Here is a 19,664-nt window from a genome sequence, read left to right on the forward strand (position 1 = left end):
CATTTCCGCCAGGCCAAGCGGAAAGCTAGGGGCCCTGCGAGAGCGCCGGGGCGGAGCCGCCGGTGCCACCTCGGCGACGCGCGGCACCTCCTCCTCCGCCCTTTCCTTTTCCTTTTCATCCCCCTCCTCCTGTCACCGGAAGCGCCTTCCCCGCTTCCCAAAGTCAGAATTGGAAAAGACTTTGGAGGTCATTTATTACCCCCTCCTCCATTACACATAAAGGCGCGGAGCAACGGGGGGGAGTGGGGGGCGACTGGAAATGAGAGGGGAACGGCCCGTTTTTGCCCCATACTTTTCTTTTCTTTCTCCTCCCGCCAACGGTTGTTTGCTTCTGTCCCCGCGCCCCCCCCCATCCAGTAAGTACCTCCTCCCTTGAAAAACACCCAGAAACAGATAAAAATGGGGGCCATTTTATTAGAGTCCAGGGATATCAGCTTTGGGCAGCAGCTGAGGGCAGCTTCACGTAACTCTTCATGGGGGGCAGTGGCCGGATCTTTCGGCCAGCCCAGCCCCCCTTGCGGTGCCATCGCCCACTGTTGGGCCTCTTTCCCAGCCAGCGGTTCCGCCCGGCCTTGCCGATGACCCGTTTGTTATGATCAACGTTGGATACTCGGCCCACTGTTGCTATGCACGTTTCCAGCACCTGACAGAGAAAGCAGATGGAGACGAATGCACCATGGGGGGAAAGAGCCTGACATTGTTGAGGGCATGGACTCTTGGGAGACTTCTTACACTCAAGGAGAGAAGGGAAAGGAGAGGGGGAAAGCACAACATAATTGAACCTGAGTGCAGGTCCTACCGTAGTTGAAAACAAAAGGCACTGTTCCCTACTCCATCATGGTGCCAGCCTGAAAAGGCACGCCTAGTCACATGGCAGAAAAGGACAGACCCAGCTCGAGGCAGTTCTCAACATAAAACACCTGGGAGCTATCCTGCACAGGTTAGGTACATTCCAAAAATTCCTCCCTCGCTGATCCCTCGAACCTGCACCCCACACACACACCTGCATCTGCCTCTTAGAGGGCAGCTGGATGATGGCTGTCCCATTCACCTTCCGTAGCAGCACACCACAGGTCCCTGGGAAAGGGAGAAACAGCTTTGCGACCCTCCACAGAGCAGGAGGTGGGGGGCAGATTTCCAAGGGACCACACTCCACACACTTCGAGGAGGAGAAACACTGAAGCGGGATGCATGTAAGGTTTTAGGTCAAAACACAAGCACCTCTTCAGCCTTGTTTTTCCTTCTTTTCCTCTGCCAGTGGACCAGATGTGGGCCCATGGGTTCAGAGGGTTGCAACCTCAGGTACCCCTTGGCCTTCCAAACTGTAAGATCCCAAGCAGCTCCTTTCTTCATACCTGCGGCTCGGATATACTGGGCCCCCCGGCCTGGCTCACTCTCCACATTGTTGATGAGGGTCCCCACTGGCAAGGCCCCAAGAGGGTGTGCATCCCCTTCCCGAGCAGCAACTAAAAGACAGTATTTCATCAGCACCAGAACCCCTGCAGCCTCCCAGCCCACACACATCTGGCGGCCATCTCTCACCTGCCATTCGGCCTATGTGGTCAGAGTTCAGGATTGTATCTCCAGCTTGCATGTTTTCTGTGGCAATGATCCAGCGTTTCCGGTTGCCCCCAGCAACCAGAGCTATGTCTGCTGACCTGTTCAGAGTGAGGCACAGGTAAGCAGACCATCTAGGCAGCCTCACATCTCCTGAAAAGCCACAGAGTAGTCATTCAGCCATACCACCACCTCACATCCCAAACTTGCCTACAGGGATCATAGCGGACAGTGATGACCTTCTCCTCAAAGGGTCCTGGCTTGGATTCCTGCTCGGGCCGGAACCTCAGAAAGTCAATCATTCGATAACGTTGCTTGTGGCCCCCACCGATACCGTGCACTTGGATTCGGCCTGTGGTCAGGACAGTGCAGGGACATGACCCTGGTCAGACGAGTCAGTTCCCAGCATTGAGAACAGACCCATCCTAGGCAGAGAGCAGCGCTCCCCAACATTATGACACAAGCAGAAAATGATAAAAATTTGCACAGCACAATGGGGGGTGAGGGTGAACACCTACATGGAGCTTGGTAAAAACATAATTATGATATTGAAATTGTATAAAACATCCAGATAAAATCTCTACAAATTACTGAATTCAGTAAGTTTACTGAGAGCCATGTAACTCGTGTTCAATTTCAACTATTGTCAATTTTTGAAGGGTGTGAAGAGGAATGTCATATAACTTCCTGAGTACGTCCAGTTTTCTTCAACTACCTAGATTATCTTTAGGAGCACAGACCACTTGTTTGTTGCTTTGTATTCTACTCTCTCACTCTTACACACATACTACATGCAGAAGGAGTCCAATAAATGCTTTTTAATTACATTCCTCTGCCTGTATTAAAATACAGGCCTAGGATCCTACCATGTTTTTGCCCTTTACTGCTGAAATCTTCTTGTCCTTGCTCCCACCTGTGTGGTTTCGGCCCCCGGACTTCCTCATCTTCACTGGCATAACGGTATACTTGGTACGACTCTTCCAGGACACAAACTTAGCACTAAGGGCCACAGAGGTAAGGACTGGGCGGCAGGGAAGCAACATCGAGGGAGAGGGCAGCGGAAGGAGGACATTGTTTGTCACCTAGAGATAAACAGAAATCTCTTTCACTTGAAAGCTAATTGAAAGAAAAGCTTCACAGAACCAAGGGAGAGGGCACAAAGTTTAGCTTGTAACCTCCTTCCTCCTGGAAGTCCCAGACCAGCTATCCAAAAACTCCACCCATCACAGCTTGCACAAATACCAGTTCGGAATGTTTATCCAGGTGTATGTGTGTTGATTACCTCTCCTCATCTGATCCTCTCACCTCTGAAGTATTTCTTCAATGGAATGTTCTCCCCTTGGTGCATCTTCTTCCAAATTTGGCTCAAAACTCTCCTTCTCCAAGAAACTTTTCCTTCCCTAAACAACTCCCTTCTCCAGGGCTGGTAACTTCCATACACCCATGTACCACCATTGGCATCAGCACCTTTTGCCCATTTTGCTGCATGTTTCTGAGAGTTTTTCAGATATGAATGGAGGGGAGAGATCATTTATGTCTTGTTCCCTGCTGAATTCCCAGCACTTCACAAAGTAGGCTGGTTTGGTTTTGAATTTTAAGTATGCATCTGCCAAACTCTACCGTAAGTCTGAAAGGTCCAGGGGAGGTAAGACTTAACTTCTCTTTTCTGTAACTCACCAGTCGCCCACTAGGAACCTTGAGATATCTTCATGTTAGGCTCCTATTCTTGGTATCTTGCCCTGAATTCTCTAATCTCAGTAGTAACTCATCCTTAATGGTTATAATAATGGTTAAGAGCCCAGGCTTTGAAGCCAGATTACCTAGCTCCAATGGTTGGTGTATGACCTTCGACTACTTATGTTTTCTCATATGTAAAATGGGAATATAATAACTAATTTATAAAGTGATTAAAAGGAATTCATTTATTTAAAACGTCTATTACTTATGCTTGGCTTATGAGAGACAATAAATGTTAGTTATTATTGAAACCTGTACATTTGTCTATAAAGTACTTTCACCTCCAGTATCTTGTCTGAGGAATCCAAGGACCCTGTGAGATAGCAACACTTACAGAGGAGAAAGCTGAGGCTGAGAGTGACTTATCCAAGGTCACAGGCCGGCGTGACTCCTAACCAGACTCGCATCCCCCACCTCGCTTCTCCTGGAGCCCCCTCTCCGGCTGCCCGAACGGAAACAGCCACATTCCCGGGTAAGGTGGATTACCTGGGCGGCCAGGAGCAGGCTTGGGCCGGGGACGGCGGCAATCCGGGGCGTCAGGCTCAGAGAGCCAAGAGCGCGGGTCAGTGCCCGCAAGGCCATGAGTTGGGCCAGGCTCGAGTGGGCTCAGCACGCCACCATTACCTTTAGCCAGGCCGCCTGGTGCTACTGGATGACGCTAACAGGTACCCGTTCCGTCGCTCCTTCATGACGTAGAAAGAGACGGTCAAAGAACCCGAGACAAAGCGGGACACACACCTCTTATGCTCCCTGCTCGTGGTAGAGCCAATCCCCGGGTGGCTCTTAGGTCGCGTGACTGTGGAACAGGCCCCGCCCCTTGGAGCCGTCAAAACAATTGCCTCGAGCGGCAGCCATGATGGATTTAAAGGCGCAGTACCGGCAAGAGCGGCAGCCAGACCGACGGACTGCGGGTGAGTCTTTGAGGGTACCTCTGGGGCTGAGTTGAAGTCCCGCTACTTCTTTCCTGCACTCCCAGACAAACGAACAAATGAGCCCCTCCGACCGAACTTACACAACTCCAGTCAGCCTTAAAAACTCCACCCCTCCCCGCGATTCTTCCCGCCCCTCGGCGTCCAGACAGAGGGACAGACGGCCTGCCCCGCCCCCTGCGCTACAGACTGACTCAGTGACCTCGGGATTGTCAGGCTCGGGTCCTCGTCCGTGACGCGGACCTCGGCCGTCCACCCGCACCACCTCCCGTCATCCCTGCCCATCTCACTCTATCCCCACCCTGGGCCTCAGGGCAGGTCGACAGCCTGGGACACTTCTCCACCGCATTCCCAGGCCCGGGAGACCAGCTCCCAGCGCCGCGTTTCCCTGTGATCCCGCAGCCGCTCAGAAGACTTGCCATTCTTCCCTGCATCATCGGGCGTCTGGGAGGCACCCTAAGGTGACTCCTCTCAGAGACAGTTAGTATGTGATCGTGATAGACACAAAACCATAGAAATGACTGGGCTAGGAGTGACCAGGTCTTCCTCCTCACCCTTTCCCAGACACGCCCCTTGCCGCAGGTCTCAGATCAAATCTCACTCCCTTCTTGGGAGAAAATAGCTCCCCAGGCTTGGGGTGGGAGGTTGGCTTGGGGAAGGAGGAGGGACATTGGTCGTCTTTGAAGACCTGTAGGCAGGGGAGGGAGGGCGTTTGTCCTGGGTGGGGCTCCATGCCAGGTCCTCTGGGTGGCTGTGAAGTGGTGAGAGAAGGGGTGGGGACTCTGGGCTTCTGGACTTTGTGCAGGGCAGATCCTTCTGAGTTCCTGGCTGTTTGAACAGAGTTTCTTCTGAGCTCCCGCCTGAACACCACAACCAAGGGCTATATACAGGTAAGAAAACTTCAAAGATGAGAAACAAGGCCCTTTTGAGGAAGCGCAGGAAGACAGCCTGAGACCTGGGGTTTCAGGCTAGTGGGGAAAGAGGCAGAGCTGACCAGGTTTGGAGATGCTAGGCTTAGTTAGCCCCATGGGTGAAGCAACCTGAAGACTTTGAGCCTCTAGGCCCCTCTTATCTGGGTCTTGTAATGAAGGCTCCTCTCTTTTTCTGTCCCTCTCTTTCTTGGTTTAACTTTGAAACCTATTCCTTCCCCTGTTTTGAAAACTTTGCACTATTTTCTGCATACCTCTGGTCTGCTTTAACTCCATTCCCTTTGCAGCTCTCTCGGACACCCTCTGTGTTCCCTATAGTGCTGTCTTTCCTGATTCCTTTTGCTAACCCAAGCTCTCTCTCCAGCTCCTTTTCTATTGTGTTCCTTAGTTCTAAATCCCTCTGCTACTTCTCAGCACCTTTGTTCTTTCTACAGTTTTTCATTCACGTCAATTTGCCTCCCTCTCTCTGTCTCACGACCTTAGCTTTGTGTCTGGTGTCATCACAGGCTACCCCCCCACTGGTCACTCTCTCTCTCCAATTAAACCACAGGGTCCCCCCCTACTGGTTTTCGTCCCTTCATTTGGATCCCTCCCGCCCAAGGCGCTCAGCCACTCTTTCCAATCTTTACCCCGCCTGAGCTCTGTTGTTTCTCTGTAGCCCAGGCAAGGTCCCCCAGCCAGGATGTCGGGCCTGGTATTGGGACAGCGGGATGAGCCTGCAGGGCACCGGCTCAGCCAGGAGGAGATCCTGGGGAGCACTCGTCTGGTGAGCCAAGGGCTGGAGGCCCTCCACAGTGAACACCAGGCTGTGCTGCAAAGCCTCTCCCAAACCATCGAGTGTCTGCAGCAGGGAGGCCATGAAGAAGGGCTGGTGCATGAGAAGGCCCGGCAGCTGCGCCGTTCCATGGAAAACATCGAGCTGGGGCTGAGTGAGGCCCAGGTGAGGGGGAGGAGGTGGTGCCAAGTGGCCCAGGGTAGATGGAGGAGCAGTTGTCTGATTAGGGCTTTGAGGTCACTTGGGATCCCCTTGTCCTAATTGCTTGCATTCATTCACCCAGTAAATATGTATTAAGCCTCTACCATGTGCTAGGCACTACTCTCCTGGACACTAGAGACACATCACTGAACAAGAACAGCCATAAACCTTGCCATCTTGGAGCTTACATTCTAGCTGGGGGAGGCAGACAATACACGAATAAATAAGTGATTCAGTATGCCGCAGTGATAACTGTTAAGGATGAAAGGATAAAAATAAAGCAAGGAAGGGGACTGGGGCGTATGGGGAGAGGATACAGTTTGAGATAGGGTGGTCAATAAAAGCCTCATTGAAAAGGCGCCATTTGAGCAAAGATTTGAAGATGAGGGAATGAGTCATACAGTAAACGGGGGAAGAGCATCCTAAACAGAGTGGACAGCAAGTGCAAAGGCCCCGACCTGGAGCCTTCCCGATGAGTTCACTGAGGGGCCAGTGTGGCTACAGGACAGTGAATGAGGACAAGCAAAATAGAAAATGAAGTTGGAGAGGTGGTGGAGGCAGGGGACAGATCCTGTGAAACCGTAGGCCATCGTAAGGACTTGGCTTCTACTTTGAGTGAGACGGAAGCTATTGGAATGTTTTGAGTGGAGAAGTGATGTGGTTTAACATTTTAAAAGGATCATTTGGCTGCGGAGTTGAGACCAGACTCTAGGGGAACAAGGGCAGAAACAGGGAGGCCAGTGAGGAGGCAATTCTCATAATCCAGGTGGGACTTGATGGTGGCTTGGCCCAGGGCGGTAGCTCTAGAGGTGGTGAGAAATTGGATTCAGGGTATGTTTTGAAGGTAGAGTCATCACTACCCAACCCTTCCTCCTGGCCCCTGCCAGTCTTGCCGGCTTCTCTCCCGCCTATCCCTCAACACTCCTATCCAGAGCCCAGCGCTCACAGGATTGCCCACCTAGGTGATGCTGGCTTTGGCCAACCACCTGAGCACAGTGGAGTCGGAGAAACAGAAGCTGCGGGCTCAGGTCCGGCGGCTGTGCCAGGAGAACCAGTGGCTCCGGGACGAGCTGGCAGGCACCCAGCAGCGGCTGCAGCGCAGCGAACAGGCCGTGGCTCAGCTGGAGGAGGAAAAGAAGCACCTAGAGTTCCTGGGACAGCTGCGTCAGTATGACGAGGATGGGCACACCGCGGTGAGCATGTGCAGGCGAGGCTGGCTGGGGGGCGGACAGCTGGGAGTCACCACAAACGTGGGGGCAATTGCTCCATCATCCACAAGGGCCAGCAGCCCTGCCCAGCCTGCCCCCACCTGGCAGAATTCAGGTCCTGACACCAACTCCAGATGGCAGCAAGGGAGAAACAAGAGTCACTCATTCAGTCAACATTTGATCAAATGACTACTATATGTCAGGCGCAGTGCACTCTGCTGGGGATGCAAAGTAAACAAGGCAGAGTTCCTGCTCTGACAATAATAGGTTTTATTGCGGGGGACAGATAAGCATTTGGACAATTCCAATTCAGAATCCTAAGCTCTGCAATTAGGGAAAGCACAGCCCCGTTGAGCAAGTCCTAAAATTTGCTCTCAAAATGTGTGGAATTTAACCCTCACTCAACAGGCATTTATATATCTCTGTGCCTTAGGCAATGCAAGAAGATGTGTGGCAGGCAGATGTAAGGAACTACAAAAGAGAGTTTCTGCCTTCTTGAGCTTATCGTGTAGCTGTAGGAACAAGGCTTACATGTGAGAACACGTATGTGACAACACAAACAGCAAGTGCCCAGTGCTGGAGGAGTGGTTCAGTCAGTGTGGGAGGGATCCCAAGGAGATAGGTTCCTGGGGGCTGGAATGGTCTGAAAGATTCACAGAGGAGGTGGGAAGCAGGGATGGGCAAGATTTAGGTTGGATTTTTAAATTTTTATTTTATTTATTTTTTTCTTTGGTTTAGGAATTGGGATGGATTTCGGTTGTCTATGAGGGAGAGGGAGGAGCTTTCTAGACCGGGTGTGTGTGTGTGTGTGTGTGTGTGTGTGTGTGTGTGTGTGTGTGAGATAGATTCATAGATAAGGCTCCAGGGCTGGAAAGGTTGTCTGACCCAGGGAAAGTGGGATGATTTGTATGGGACACACTGGTGAATCTGGGCGGGAGAGTTGAAAGTGTTTGTACAAGGCTGCAGTGCCTGGTGGGGTGAAGCATTTTTGCCTGGTGTGAAAGTAGGTTATTCAGTGAGGATTGGGCACTACATTCAGAGTGAGTGGTGGCAGATGAAGGGTGTCAGGCTGAGCTAGACACTTTGGGTACGTGTCAATAAGATAGGACATACCTCTGCCCTCAGGAGAGACAGGACAGACGTGTAATCAGTGTAAACACACAGGGATCAACACGGGACTATAATTACAAGAGTTGAGGGGGAGAGAGGTGGAGGGTGAGGGTGCTTAGGAAGGAAGGAAGGAAGCCCTCTGGATGTGAAGGAAGGGAAAGTCATGAGATTTTGGCTGAAGCATCTCTTGTTTTTGTTTTGTTGTTGTTATTTTTTGTTTTTTTGGCCGTGCCGTGCGGCATGCGGGATCTTAGTTCCCGGACCAGGGATCGAACCTGTGCCCCCTGCAGTGGAAGCATGGCGTCGTAAACACTGGACCGCCAGGAAAGTCCCCATCTCTCATTTTTTATGAACAAGAGAGGCCTAAGCTTGGCGGGACAGATGCTGGCCTTCCCAGGGGCAGGGACATGAACAAGGGACTTGTCCTAGGCCCCACCTGTCAATGATTTCATGGTTTAGAGGGGGCTTGAAGAGGCTACTGAGGCTATCTTGGCCCAGACATGCTGCTTCTTCCCTTCCAGGAGGAGAAGGAAGGTGATGCCTCCAAGGATTCCCTGGATGACCTCTTCCCCAATGAGGAGGAAGAGGACCCCAGCAATGGCTGTGAGTCTGCCTCTGGAGTTGGAAGGTGAAGGGGGGCATCAGGGGGCTGGTCGCAGCTGTGGCCCACCCTGAACACAGGATGCTCACCATCCAGGAATAGGTTTTCCACTTCCTCTGGAGATGGGCCAGGGACCAGAACTTTGATTTCCTCAGCTTCCCCCTTTTTCATCAACATGTATTAAGCACTTAGCCTGTGTCAGGCACTGTGCTGGGCACCAGGGAGACGAAGATGAGCACGACACAGGTCTCGCCAGTAAGGAGCTCACAGTCGAGTGGAAGAGTGACCCCAGAGGGGAAGAGCATGAGCTCCTCAAGGGAAAGGACCAGGTCTTTCTTATCTTTGTATCCCTGGCACAGCCCGTGCCTCATGCTTATTGAGTAGTTTGTTGAATGAACGAATGACTGGGTGAACAAATGGGATTGTGATGGGCACGGGGCAAGGGAGTGGGCAAAAGAGTAGCAGTTGAGGCAGGTCTATGTAGGGAGCCTGGTGGGGGGTAGGCACAGGCACGGAACAAGTCTTAGAGTGGGGTGGGGAGGGCAGACAGCAAAGGGAGAGGCAGCGTCATCTGAGGAAGTCTCCTGTCTTTTTCTGCGATGGCGTAGTGTCCCGTGGCCCGGGTGCCCAGCACAGCGGCTATGAGATCCCGGCGAGGTTGCGGACACTGCACAACCTGGTGATCCAGTATGCAGCCCAGGGTCGCTATGAGGTAGCTGTGCCACTCTGCAAGCAGGCACTGGAGGACCTGGAGCGCACGTCCGGCCGCGGCCACCCCGACGTGGCCACCATGCTCAACATCCTAGCTCTGGTGTATCGGTAAGTACTGCCTCCTCCTCGCACGAACCTGCCTCCACGTTCCCGCCTTGATCCGCCTTTGGCTCTCATGCCTCCTCTCCACAGGGAACCTCTTCTCCCTCCCACCTGGGGGCTTTCTTCTATACCAGACTCTTATTCTTTCATACCTGAGCCCCTGACCTCAGAGAATACTCATCCCTCAGGTTTTTTGCTTCTCTCATCTCTCCTCTGGGGAGGGTCTCCTTCTCTGTTTCTGCCTCTTGCATCTTATGCCTTATGGCCTTCTCTGGGCATGGCAACTCTCAGCGTGTGTCAGTGAACCCCTCTCACTGCTCCCACCAGGCTTCCTGTCTCCTCATGGGGGGGCCCAATCCCTAAATGTATCTCAGTTGTCCCAAAGGGAAGGAAGTAAGGAGATGGCTTAGGGCCAGAGTTCGGGCTAACCCCTTGCCCCTTTTGTCCTCTTACAGGGACCAGAATAAGTATAAGGAAGCTGCCCTCCTGCTGAATGATGCCCTCAGCATCCGGGAGAGCACCTTGGGCCGGGACCACCCTGCTGTCAGTATTCCTTGCCCTCCTTCCCCTGTGCTCTCTCAGCTTGTTCATCTGCTTCCCTCAGCCTGCTCCCTGGGGGTTCTCAGGAGGGAGGCATGAAGACTCATTTCTCCCAGGCACTGTCTGCTGATCCCAGTGGTTCTCAACTCTCTGAGACCCAATGAATCCTTCTTATAATGAATATTTTCCTAAAACTTAACTCGTAGATAATGTAACCAACCTACCCGTATAATTTCCTCAAAAGTTAAATGGTACCCTATTAATATAAAAGAGAAACGAAGGAAGTAATTTATAATAAAATAATATGTATAATACATTACAGTAAAATGAAAATGCAAAACAATAACAGTTGTGTTGAGTACAACAATGCTAGAAGACATAATATAGTAGTCTGATATATAATGACTGAATAACTTTCGATTTAGAAGAAGTAAAACCAGTAAGTCATTCTACATAAAAGTACGTATTAGAAAAATGACAGAGCAGAAGAATTGGCGCGTGCAAGATTAAAATCCAGTGTTAGAATAAGTGATAATGGACCAGATTTACTTGTCTGTGATAAGAGGGAGAGAAATAACCTTAAGTAGGGATAGCATGCCAAGACAAATGCTAGATTTGTCAAAGTGGAGACAATGAGAAATAAGATATTTTTGAAAATGAGCTGACTGTGGAAAAAGAATTCCCTGTGTTATGATGCACGATAGACAGGGAGGGATGATGTAACTCAGAAAACATAACTCCTGTCTTGATATCCCACCAAGTATCAAAGCTTATATTCAGTGTTTGAAAGTCTGGCAGGACATTCAAAAGTTGCCTGAGCTGTCCCACACAGGCAGTACATCTGTAGCATCCTTGCCTCCCCAAAGGCTCCTAATATTTATGGCAACCAAAAAAAACCCTGCCTCCAGAAATGTCCACAAATCTATTTAGAGGGTGATACCACCCCCATGGAGAACCTCAGAGCCACGGGGGTCAGTACTTTCCCCTCCGCCGCCTCTGGTTCGGGTGGCAGAGTCCATTTGTCTGGGCGTTGTGCAGCGTGGCACCCTGCTGTTCAAGGTCCTTTGCAGCACCAGTTTCTGATGGGGGCAGGCCTGTCTTCCTAGGTGGCTGCCACACTCAACAATCTGGCTGTGCTCTATGGCAAGAGGGGCAAATACAAGGAGGCGGAGCCGCTGTGCCAGAGGGCCCTGGAGATTCGAGAAAAGGTGCCTGTGCCCTCTGCCTGTTCTTCCCTGTTGTGGTGACCCCTCCTCCACTATCTCTCTTCTGATCTACCGTTGTCCCTCACTTCTTTTCGTCTCACCCCCCATCTCTGCCTTATCCCCTGTTCTATCATTCCCTTCCCCCTGCTCCCTGCATGGGCACGTGCACACACACACACACGCACACGCACACACACACAAGCACATGCATAATCACAGCCATCTGTCTGTCCTTTGTACTCCTCCAGGTCCTGGGCACCAACCACCCAGATGTGGCAAAGCAGCTGAACAACCTGGCCCTGTTGTGCCAAAACCAGGGCAAGTATGAGGCTGTGGAGCGCTATTACCGGCGGGCACTGGCCATCTATGAGGGGCAGCTGGGGCCGGACAACCCTAATGTAGCCCGGACCAAGAACAACCTGGTGAGGGCAAAGGTGGTGGGAGGAGGGAAGGGGAAGCATCATAGTCTGGTACACTGACCTCATCGCCTTTGTGCCCAGCTCTGGGGCTGCCTTTGGGGCTGAGGGGTCTGCTTCCTTCCCGTGGGAAGGCAGAAGTTCCGTAGCCTCTTGGGAGTTGAGTGGAGTGGGAACACCCTGGACCCTGCAGCTAGACAAAGAGGTGTGAGGTGGATCTCTGGGAAAAGTCATAAAGAGACCAAGAAGTGGAAATCCCAGGCCTGGCCGAGACCTTATCTCTACATCTTGCTCCTGTGTTTTTGCCTTCCTGCCCCCAGGCTTCCTGTTACCTGAAACAAGGGAAGTATGCTGAGGCTGAGACACTCTACAAAGAGATCCTGACCCGTGCCCATGTGCAGGAGTTTGGGTCTGTGGATGGTGAGTGGTGAGGGCCTGGGCAGGGAGCTGCAGGGAGGAAAGGAAATGCAGACCAAAGGTTGGGGGGTTGACCACAGTGGTTCCCAAGGGGGAGCCAGACCCCTTTAGTCCAGCCCTGTCGGCCTCTGGGTCCTGGCTCCCCCCGTACTGTCCAGCTCCGTTCTCTAACCTCGCCACCCCATCCCATGTATCACTCTCAGACGACCACAAGCCCATCTGGATGCATGCAGAGGAGCGGGAGGAAATGAGCAAAGTGAGTGGGGGGCCCAGCCTGGGGAGCCCGAGGCTACCAGGGCCTCTGACTTACTCCTGCCCCAGCCCAGCTCCTCATTTCCCATCCAAGCACCAGCCCCAGGTGCATGGTGCCTTCCCCAGCCCAGCCTGCACCCCAGCCCTGCGCCAGCTTGTACCCCAGCATCTCGGTACTCTCATCTCTGGCTTCACCTCCCGCTCTGTCCTCCTGCAGAGCCGGCACCGTGAGGGCAGCACGCCCTACGCCGAGTATGGAGGCTGGTACAAGGCCTGCAAAGTGAGCAGGTGAGCTGCGGGTGAGCAGCCGGCTTGGCCTCCGATGCCCTCCATCCAAGCCTGGCTTCCAGCTTCCTGGACCTTCCCCTTCTTCACTTGGACCTTCCCTCGGCCTTAGCTCTGCTTCCTCTCTCCTGCTTGTTTTCTGAGTCCGTCTTCTTTTCCTTCCCTGGTCTCCCCCGTCACAGCCCCACGGTAAACACAACCCTGAGAAACCTCGGAGCTCTGTACAGGCGCCAGGGAAAGCTGGAGGCAGCTGAGACCCTGGAGGAATGTGCCCTGCGTTCCCGGAAACAGGTCAGAGACCAGGAGGGGAAGGAGGTCTGCAAGGTAGGGCCCTGGGGACAGGATGGAGGACCACTGAGGCTGCTTGTGACTCTCTGAAGGGTAAGAGGAGAGGCTGAGGAGGAAGACAGGACAGGCAGGTGAGACTCTTTTGTGACTGTGGTTGTTTTTTAAGTGTGTTCTTACCCCCTACCTGCCCTTTGTGGTCAGGACTCCAAGTTCAAGGTTCACTTCACTAAATGGGACTATTATGGGAAGCCCTGCCTTTTGATAACGTGAAGAATCTTCTGAGGTGGGGCACGGGCAGTGTGGGTGAGAGGGTTGTGGTTGAGGGGAATCAGAGTTTCTCAAATTGAGGGTCTTGACTCAGTGGGTCCTGAAATCAATTCAGTGTGGGCCTCGGCTAAAGATCGATGTGTATCTATATGTAGGAACGCATTGCAAATAGAAAAGGTGAGTGTCTCCTTTCCAGTATGTGTGTACTGGGAAGTCTCAAAGAAAAATGTGTTCTCTGTTGCGGCTGATGGTGAGAAAAAGTTTGGAAGCCCCATCCTGAGGAGTTCAGAAGTGGGAAGTCCCAGCTCCTTCCTTTTCCTTCCAGGGCACTGACCCTATCAGCCAGACCAAGGTGGCTGAGCTGCTTGGGGAGGGTGACAGTGGAAGGACCTCCCAGGAGGGCCTTGGGGGCAGTGTGAAATTCGAGGGAGGTGAAGATGCCTCAGTGGCTGTGGAGTGGTCAGGGGTAAGTCTGATCGTCGCCCCTTGATCTCTCCTGCCTCTCCTGCTGGTGGTGGTGAGAGGCTCTGAGCCTGTAGGATGCGTGTAGGATGTGCGTGTCGGAGGGGGCGTTGTCCCCATCCCAGTTTAGTTAGCCTTTCCCTCTCAGGGGCCTCTCTGCAAGCCAGCTGTTGACCAGGCTCTTGTTTTCAGTCGCTGGGCTTTGGGGGGGAGGGGGAGGTGTGCAGAATAAATGGCAGGAGTAGACTCAGAGGCCAGTCTGCCTGGGATCCCTTTAGCTTCTGTTCCCCATCCCTCTCTGCCAGGATGGCAGCGGGGCCCTGCAGAGGAGCGGCTCTCTGGGCAAGATCCGAGATGTGCTTCGTAGAAGCAGCGAACTCCTGGTGAGGAAGCTCCAGGGGACCGAGCCCCGGCCCTCCAGGTACACCCTGAGACTGAGATATGGCAGAGTAGGCAGGTGAACCCTGGCCTCCAACTCCGCTTGGCCCCTCATCTCTGGAGGAGAAGAATCTTGGAGAGAAACGTGGAGGAGGTCACTGGGGTGGCTGTGGAGAGAGAGTGTGGGAAAAATGGGTGCCCCAGCGTGGGGACAACAGTACCTGAGCAGATGCTGGTAACTGATGAAGACAAGAGAGTGCGTGTATGTGTTTGTGGGGCGGGGTCAGATGGTGGGGAGGCAGTGATCTGAGGGTGTGTGGTGGTGCCCAAGGGTCCCAAGCGTTAGGGCCACCCATGGGACGAGAAGAGGCCTCGATTCTTTCTTTTCCATTGTAGCGGCAACATGAAGCGGGCGGCCTCCTTGAACTATCTGAACCAACCCAGTGCAGCACCCCTCCAGGTGAGAGCAGTGCTCGTGAGTGTATCGGTGGGTGAGAAAGAAAGGATAAGCCCAGTGGGGAGAGGGGAGAGTCATCTGGGATGAAGGCTCTGCCAGGGAATTGGAGGTGGGCAGACAGGAATCAAGCAGCTTGTTGGGGGTGGTGACCGCCAAGGGACAGTTTCGGGCCAGAGATAGTAGCAAATAAATTAATCAGGAGGGGAACAGGAATGAATGTTCTCTAAATGGGTACTTTGGAATTATGAATAATTCAGGAATGATTTGGGGATACTAATTGCTCTCCCCCTGTAGCCACCATACTCCTCACCTTGGGGACTCAGCAGTAGATGAGAAGGGAAAAAGAAAAAAAAAGCATTAACTCATCTCCATTTGAGAAAACAGCAATGACATTTTTTTTTTTTTTTGGAGAAGAGTTCTCTGCTTTATTTCATTAGCGATGTCAGTGAGAAATTATGCAAAGGATGTATTGATGAGAATTAGTCTCTATAAGGTTACCCCAAAGCACTTTTACATCATGATATTGTAGAGATCGTATAAAGACTGTACAAGTTATATAACAAGAAATGAGTCTCTGTTAAAGAAGTAGCAATGACATTTTAATGGGAAACGACCACCTGTATCAACACATTCAAAGTGTATGCCAATATTCATGTGGTTCTTCCAGGTATTTTCTCCACCAGATTGTGGCCTTCTGGGAAATCATAGCAAAGACTAAACAAAGCCCAGAGCTTGGGGTTGAGGTTACAGGCTCCATCCTAGGTCCAGAGAGAGACTGCAGCCGTGAGATGGATAAGACTCCAGGGGACAGTCTTTGGGAGGCTGAGGTCCCTGGGCTGATGGCATGCTATTGTCTATTTCAGGTCTCCCGAGGCCTCAGTGCCAGCAGTATGGACCTCTCTTCAAGCAGCTGACATTCAACCCACCCCCCCAGGTCTGCTGGGTCCCCCACACAGCCCTCACAGCATTCCCTATTGCTCCTGGCTCTTCCAGCCCCAAGGTGGGACAGTGAAGGGGGAGCGGTTAACCAGAAGATTGCTGCTGCCCTTAGGGTCTCAGCTCCCTCCTCAGGAATCCCCCTCAGGAAGGACCCTCAGGACATCCTCTCCCCACCCTGTGGTCCTCTAGAGTAGCTAGCTCTACTGCTAGGGCCCCCAGAGTGGGTAAGGAGCAGGTATGCACCTCAGAGATGCAGCCTGCTGCTGGCTTTTCTGTCAGAGGGTTTGGGGCTGGCCAGCCAACCTGCCTTGCCCTGGCCTCTCTTGTTCCCTCTGCTGCCTCACTTCAGGTCCATGTATTTCACTTTTCCTAAATAAAAGAATCAGGTAACCATTCAGCCACTTGAGTCCTAACTGAAGAGGGTAGGAAGCAAGGGTGGTGTTGGGGCCCCTCACAGAAGGGTGAGGGGCAGTGATGGATGGGGCAATAGGAGGAATGTTGCTTCTTGGATCTCTCCTCTCTTCCTTCCCCTGTTCGTATCCTCTCCAGCAGGGCCTGCAGGCAAGCGTCTGGGGGATGGGGGGAGGCCCACAACCCAAGGAGAAGGTGCTGTGGACTGGGTTGTCAGGGACATGTGGCGGCCATGTGGCAGGACCCTGGAGTCCTGGCGCCACTGCTCCTGGCCTGTGAGGCCCTCTGTGGTGGCCCCTCCTCCTCCCAGCTGCTTGGGGGAAGGGAGGTCTAAGCAGGCCTGGGGGGCCCTCCGCAGCCAGAGGGGGATGAGGCACTTACTATCCATACCCTCTCGGCATATCCTGGAGGCCCAGCAGCAGCTGGGGCCCATCTTCCAAAGCTTGACTCCTCCTGACCCGCCTCCTACACCCCTTGCTGCTTTCACAACAAAGAAAGAATGTGGGGGTGGTGGCGCTGGGGGTGGGGGGCGCCTGGAACAAGGGCTGTACTGGGCCTCCCCACAGCTGGAGACTTGGCCATGCCCTGACACAGCCCAGACTGCCTGGTGATGGACTTGGGATGAATTTGTCAGTTTAACAGCCTTCAGCCTGGTGTTCAGAGAGCCCAGTCTCTCTCTACCTTTGGGTTCAGATTGGTCCAGAGCCAAACCAGACCCTAGCCATGCACTGGTCCTCCTCTTCTCCAGGCTACTTCTCTCCTGGGGCTCCACAGTATCTCCAGGTTACCTTGCTTGGGGACACCAAGGACACCCTTCTGTTCTGGATCTCCCTCCGGATTTCAGGTTGCTGAGAAGTGAGCCAGAGCCCACCCTTTCCCCTCCCGCCCGGAGAATTTGGGGGGAACCGTTGGTCACAGCCCTCAGGAAAGCCCAGAAACCACGGTCTTCCCCAGAAGCCACGAAATCACAAAAGTCACTTTAGGTCCCTGCACACTAGGTGGTAGGCACAGCATCCGCTCCCCTATCTCGCTCAGGTTCCCCACACTCCCCCGGGGTCTCCTCTCTGTCCCCCATCCGTCTCCAGACCCCTCCCCCAACTAGGAGCTCCTCCCCACAACGGCGGGGAGGGGGGCGTCGAGGGGGCGTCGCGGGGCGGGGCTTGGCGGCGGCGGCGGCGGCGGCGCGCGACGGCTCGGCGGTACCGGGCGCGCGCGGCTCCGGCTCGGGACGCCTCGGGCTCTGACTCTGGCTGCGGCTGCTGCAGCGGCACCCGCGCTCCGGTGCGCTCGGCCTCCTGGGCCCGCCGGGGAGCGCTGACCGCGAGCCCGCCGTGCGCCCGCCCCCCCCCCCCCCCTTCCCCGGGCCCGCTGGGATGGGAGCCGCGCGCGGAACTCCGAGCAGCCCTCGCTGGCTGCCCCTGCTCAGCGTCCTGCTGCTGCCGCTACTGGGCGGTGAGTCCCGGCGAGCTGGGGGAGCGCGGGAGCCCCTAGGGCCAAAGGGGGCGCCGTGGAGGTGGGCTTGGACAACTGGAGCGGGGGAGACACCCGGGCGTGGGGCAGGGGCTCGCTGGGCGGGGGACGAGGTCCCGGCGGCCGGGAGATGGCGAAGCCCCCGCTTACTCGGCCTGGCCCCTCTCGCCCCCGCGCCCGCGAGGACGCGTTTCCAGCCTCCCGGGAGTTTTTCCGGCCCGAGCCGAGAGTTTGCTCGGGAACTGACGGGAGTTGCCGGCTCCCGGGCTCCAGTGGGGCGCTTCTTTGCGGGGGAGAAACGGCGCCCCCCGCCACTTAGGGGGTGCAGCGCGGTGGCTGAGGGTGGGGGAGATGGAGTCCCCCCGGCAGGCTCAGCCTAGGTGAGGGAGGCCGGCCTGTGGCCGGATGCGGGACCGACCGGCGCGCGGGGCGCGGAGCTTTGTTACCTATGCCGGCTCGACGCTCCCGGCTTCCCTCCTCCAAGTTCCTGGGCCAGGCTGCGGACCCAGACGGCCCTGCTGGTGAGGGCGGAAGAAGGGAAAGAAGAGTGAGGGTCCGTCCCATCTCCTCCAGCTCCCGGCCCGAGCCCTGAGCCCACTCCCTCCCAGGGTCGGATCTGGGAGCTGAGAGTCCCAGGCTGTCTCGGTGACTCATGTGTGAGGGCCGCTGCCAAAATCGGGCATGGCCGGCCTGCAAAGGTGCGGACGGGGTTGGTTCTGCTCCTTCCTGGATTTCCATGCTCTCTCTCCCCAGCAAGGAAAGAAAATCTCTCTTTCTACGGACAAAAAGGCAAAAGGAGTTCATTCTGTCTTCTTGGAGGGCCTCAGCATTTTGATGAGGGTGTGGCCCCTATCTCTAGGGCAGACTGGACCCGAACCCTCCCCCCGCTTTATTTCCTGGCTTGGTCACACCTGAGAGTCACCACCGAGGTGTTGAAGTGCTTTAGAGGAAAGCGCCAAGCTACCCGCACACCCCAAACACTCTGGACTGGAAGTATGCCCCTCCCACCCCGTGCCCCCTTCCAAAACCCAAGATCTTTGGTGATGATTCTGGCAGCAGCCCTCTCTGGGGGAACTGTGCCCAAGAGACCTGGTCCGAACTTATCACTTTCCTCCTCTTTTGAAGAGTGGCCATGGGGAGGGTGGGGGTAGAGAATTGCCTTTTCTGACATCTCCCTGGCCTGCCAGCTGTTGAGGGGTTTGGTGCTGATGGAATGGAACATCTCCCCCACCCCTAGTTGTAAAAGGAGAGGTAATTGTAACCCAGGACCGAGAGGTAAGACCAAGTTCCCAGGATTCGGAGGAGGTGTTTCTGGAGCTGCCCTGTGTTCCTTCTGATGTGTGGGGTGGTAATGCTCACGGCAGAACCCACATCTGCTCCCGGAGGCAGTGTGGAAGTTTTTTGCACAGCCAGCATAGGGGGCCCAGCCATATGGGCCGGTGGCCCAAGCTCACAGGCTTCCTAGGTCTGCAGGCTGTTTGGGTTTTGGTGTATGGGGTGCCAGACATGGCTACCTTCACTGCTGACGTTTAGAGTTCTGGGGAGGATTCTGGTGGAGACGGGGCTCTTGTTCAACAAATGCTAAATTCCTTCCATGAGAAGAGGACTCTGACGTTAAGCGATGTTAATCCGGTGACTGGTGTTTAGCGAAGGGGTGGGTTCTGGTGAGGGGAGTTAGGGCAGGCTGAGGGCTGGGGACTGGAGGTCTGGAATCTCCTCTGGGGGTGGGGAGATGTCTTGTGCTCAACAAAGGAACATTTTAACGAGAGCCTTAAATCAGTTCCATCAAATGTGTCTTAGTGTGGAACCTGCCCATGCGCTGTAAACAGTTTCAGTCGAGGCTGAGGCGCCTGCTGTCTGTCTTCTGGTGAAATCCGGGGGCTCAGCCCACCCCTGGACGGCATGACTTCAGGGGGCAATGATTTTTCAATAGATAACAGTAGATTTTTCCATCTCATTGTGTAATTAGCTGGATTTGTAGTGAGACCCCGCTGCTAATAAGGCAGGAGTAGGGGAC

At 54.2% G+C, this 19,664-nt stretch overlaps 3 protein-coding genes across 9 annotated transcripts in view; 2 read left to right on the forward strand and 1 right to left on the reverse strand.

Moving 5' to 3' along the window:
• Positions 1-394: 394 nt before the first annotated feature.
• On the reverse strand, positions 395-4,015 carry MRPL2 (mitochondrial ribosomal protein L2). 2 transcript variants are annotated; one of them, XM_068557333.1, is made up of 7 exons: positions 3,919-4,015; positions 2,471-2,639; positions 1,768-1,909; positions 1,543-1,658; positions 1,356-1,466; positions 1,004-1,077; positions 395-643 (listed from the first exon to the last, which is right to left on the reverse strand). In XM_068557333.1, the coding sequence occupies exons 2-7, from the start codon at positions 2,598-2,600 to the stop codon at positions 431-433; spliced, it is 786 nt and encodes a 261-aa protein (XP_068413434.1). In that variant the 5' UTR covers positions 2,601-2,639; positions 3,919-4,015; the 3' UTR covers positions 395-430. The 2 variants fall into 2 exon arrangements, with proteins under 2 accessions (XP_068413434.1, XP_068413433.1); XM_068557332.1 differs by having other exon boundaries at positions 3,781-4,006.
• Positions 4,016-4,092: 77 nt separating this feature from the next.
• KLC4 (kinesin light chain 4) lies at positions 4,093-16,163 on the forward strand. Of its 6 annotated transcripts, XM_068557327.1 has the most exons (18): positions 4,096-4,205; positions 4,579-4,684; positions 5,029-5,113; positions 5,811-6,092; positions 7,091-7,321; positions 8,968-9,049; positions 9,656-9,866; positions 10,316-10,403; positions 11,507-11,608; positions 11,854-12,027; positions 12,342-12,441; positions 12,642-12,694; positions 12,908-12,978; positions 13,158-13,266; positions 13,856-13,996; positions 14,298-14,413; positions 14,767-14,830; positions 15,691-16,163. In XM_068557327.1, the coding sequence occupies exons 4-18, from the start codon at positions 5,835-5,837 to the stop codon at positions 15,739-15,741; spliced, it is 1,851 nt and encodes a 616-aa protein (XP_068413428.1). In that variant the 5' UTR covers positions 4,096-4,205; positions 4,579-4,684; positions 5,029-5,113; positions 5,811-5,834; the 3' UTR covers positions 15,742-16,163. The 6 variants fall into 6 exon arrangements, with proteins under 6 accessions (XP_068413430.1, XP_068413428.1, XP_068413429.1 ...); XM_068557328.1 differs by having other exon boundaries at positions 4,096-4,684; positions 5,440-6,092; XM_068557326.1 differs by having other exon boundaries at positions 4,096-4,684.
• A 1,221-nt stretch (positions 16,164-17,384) lies between these two features.
• Positions 17,385-19,664, forward strand: part of PTK7 (protein tyrosine kinase 7 (inactive)) — a 59,784-nt gene continuing 57,504 nt past the window's right edge. The window contains exon 1 of the mRNA XM_068557105.1: positions 17,385-17,629. Within this exon, the coding sequence (XP_068413206.1) occupies positions 17,551-17,629 (79 nt within the window). The 5' untranslated portion in view covers positions 17,385-17,550. The remainder of the gene's footprint in view (positions 17,630-19,664) is intronic.

Source organism: Eschrichtius robustus, chromosome 12, assembly GCF_028021215.1.
Source record: "Eschrichtius robustus isolate mEscRob2 chromosome 12, mEscRob2.pri, whole genome shotgun sequence".
NCBI lineage: Eukaryota > Metazoa > Chordata > Mammalia > Artiodactyla > Eschrichtiidae > Eschrichtius > Eschrichtius robustus.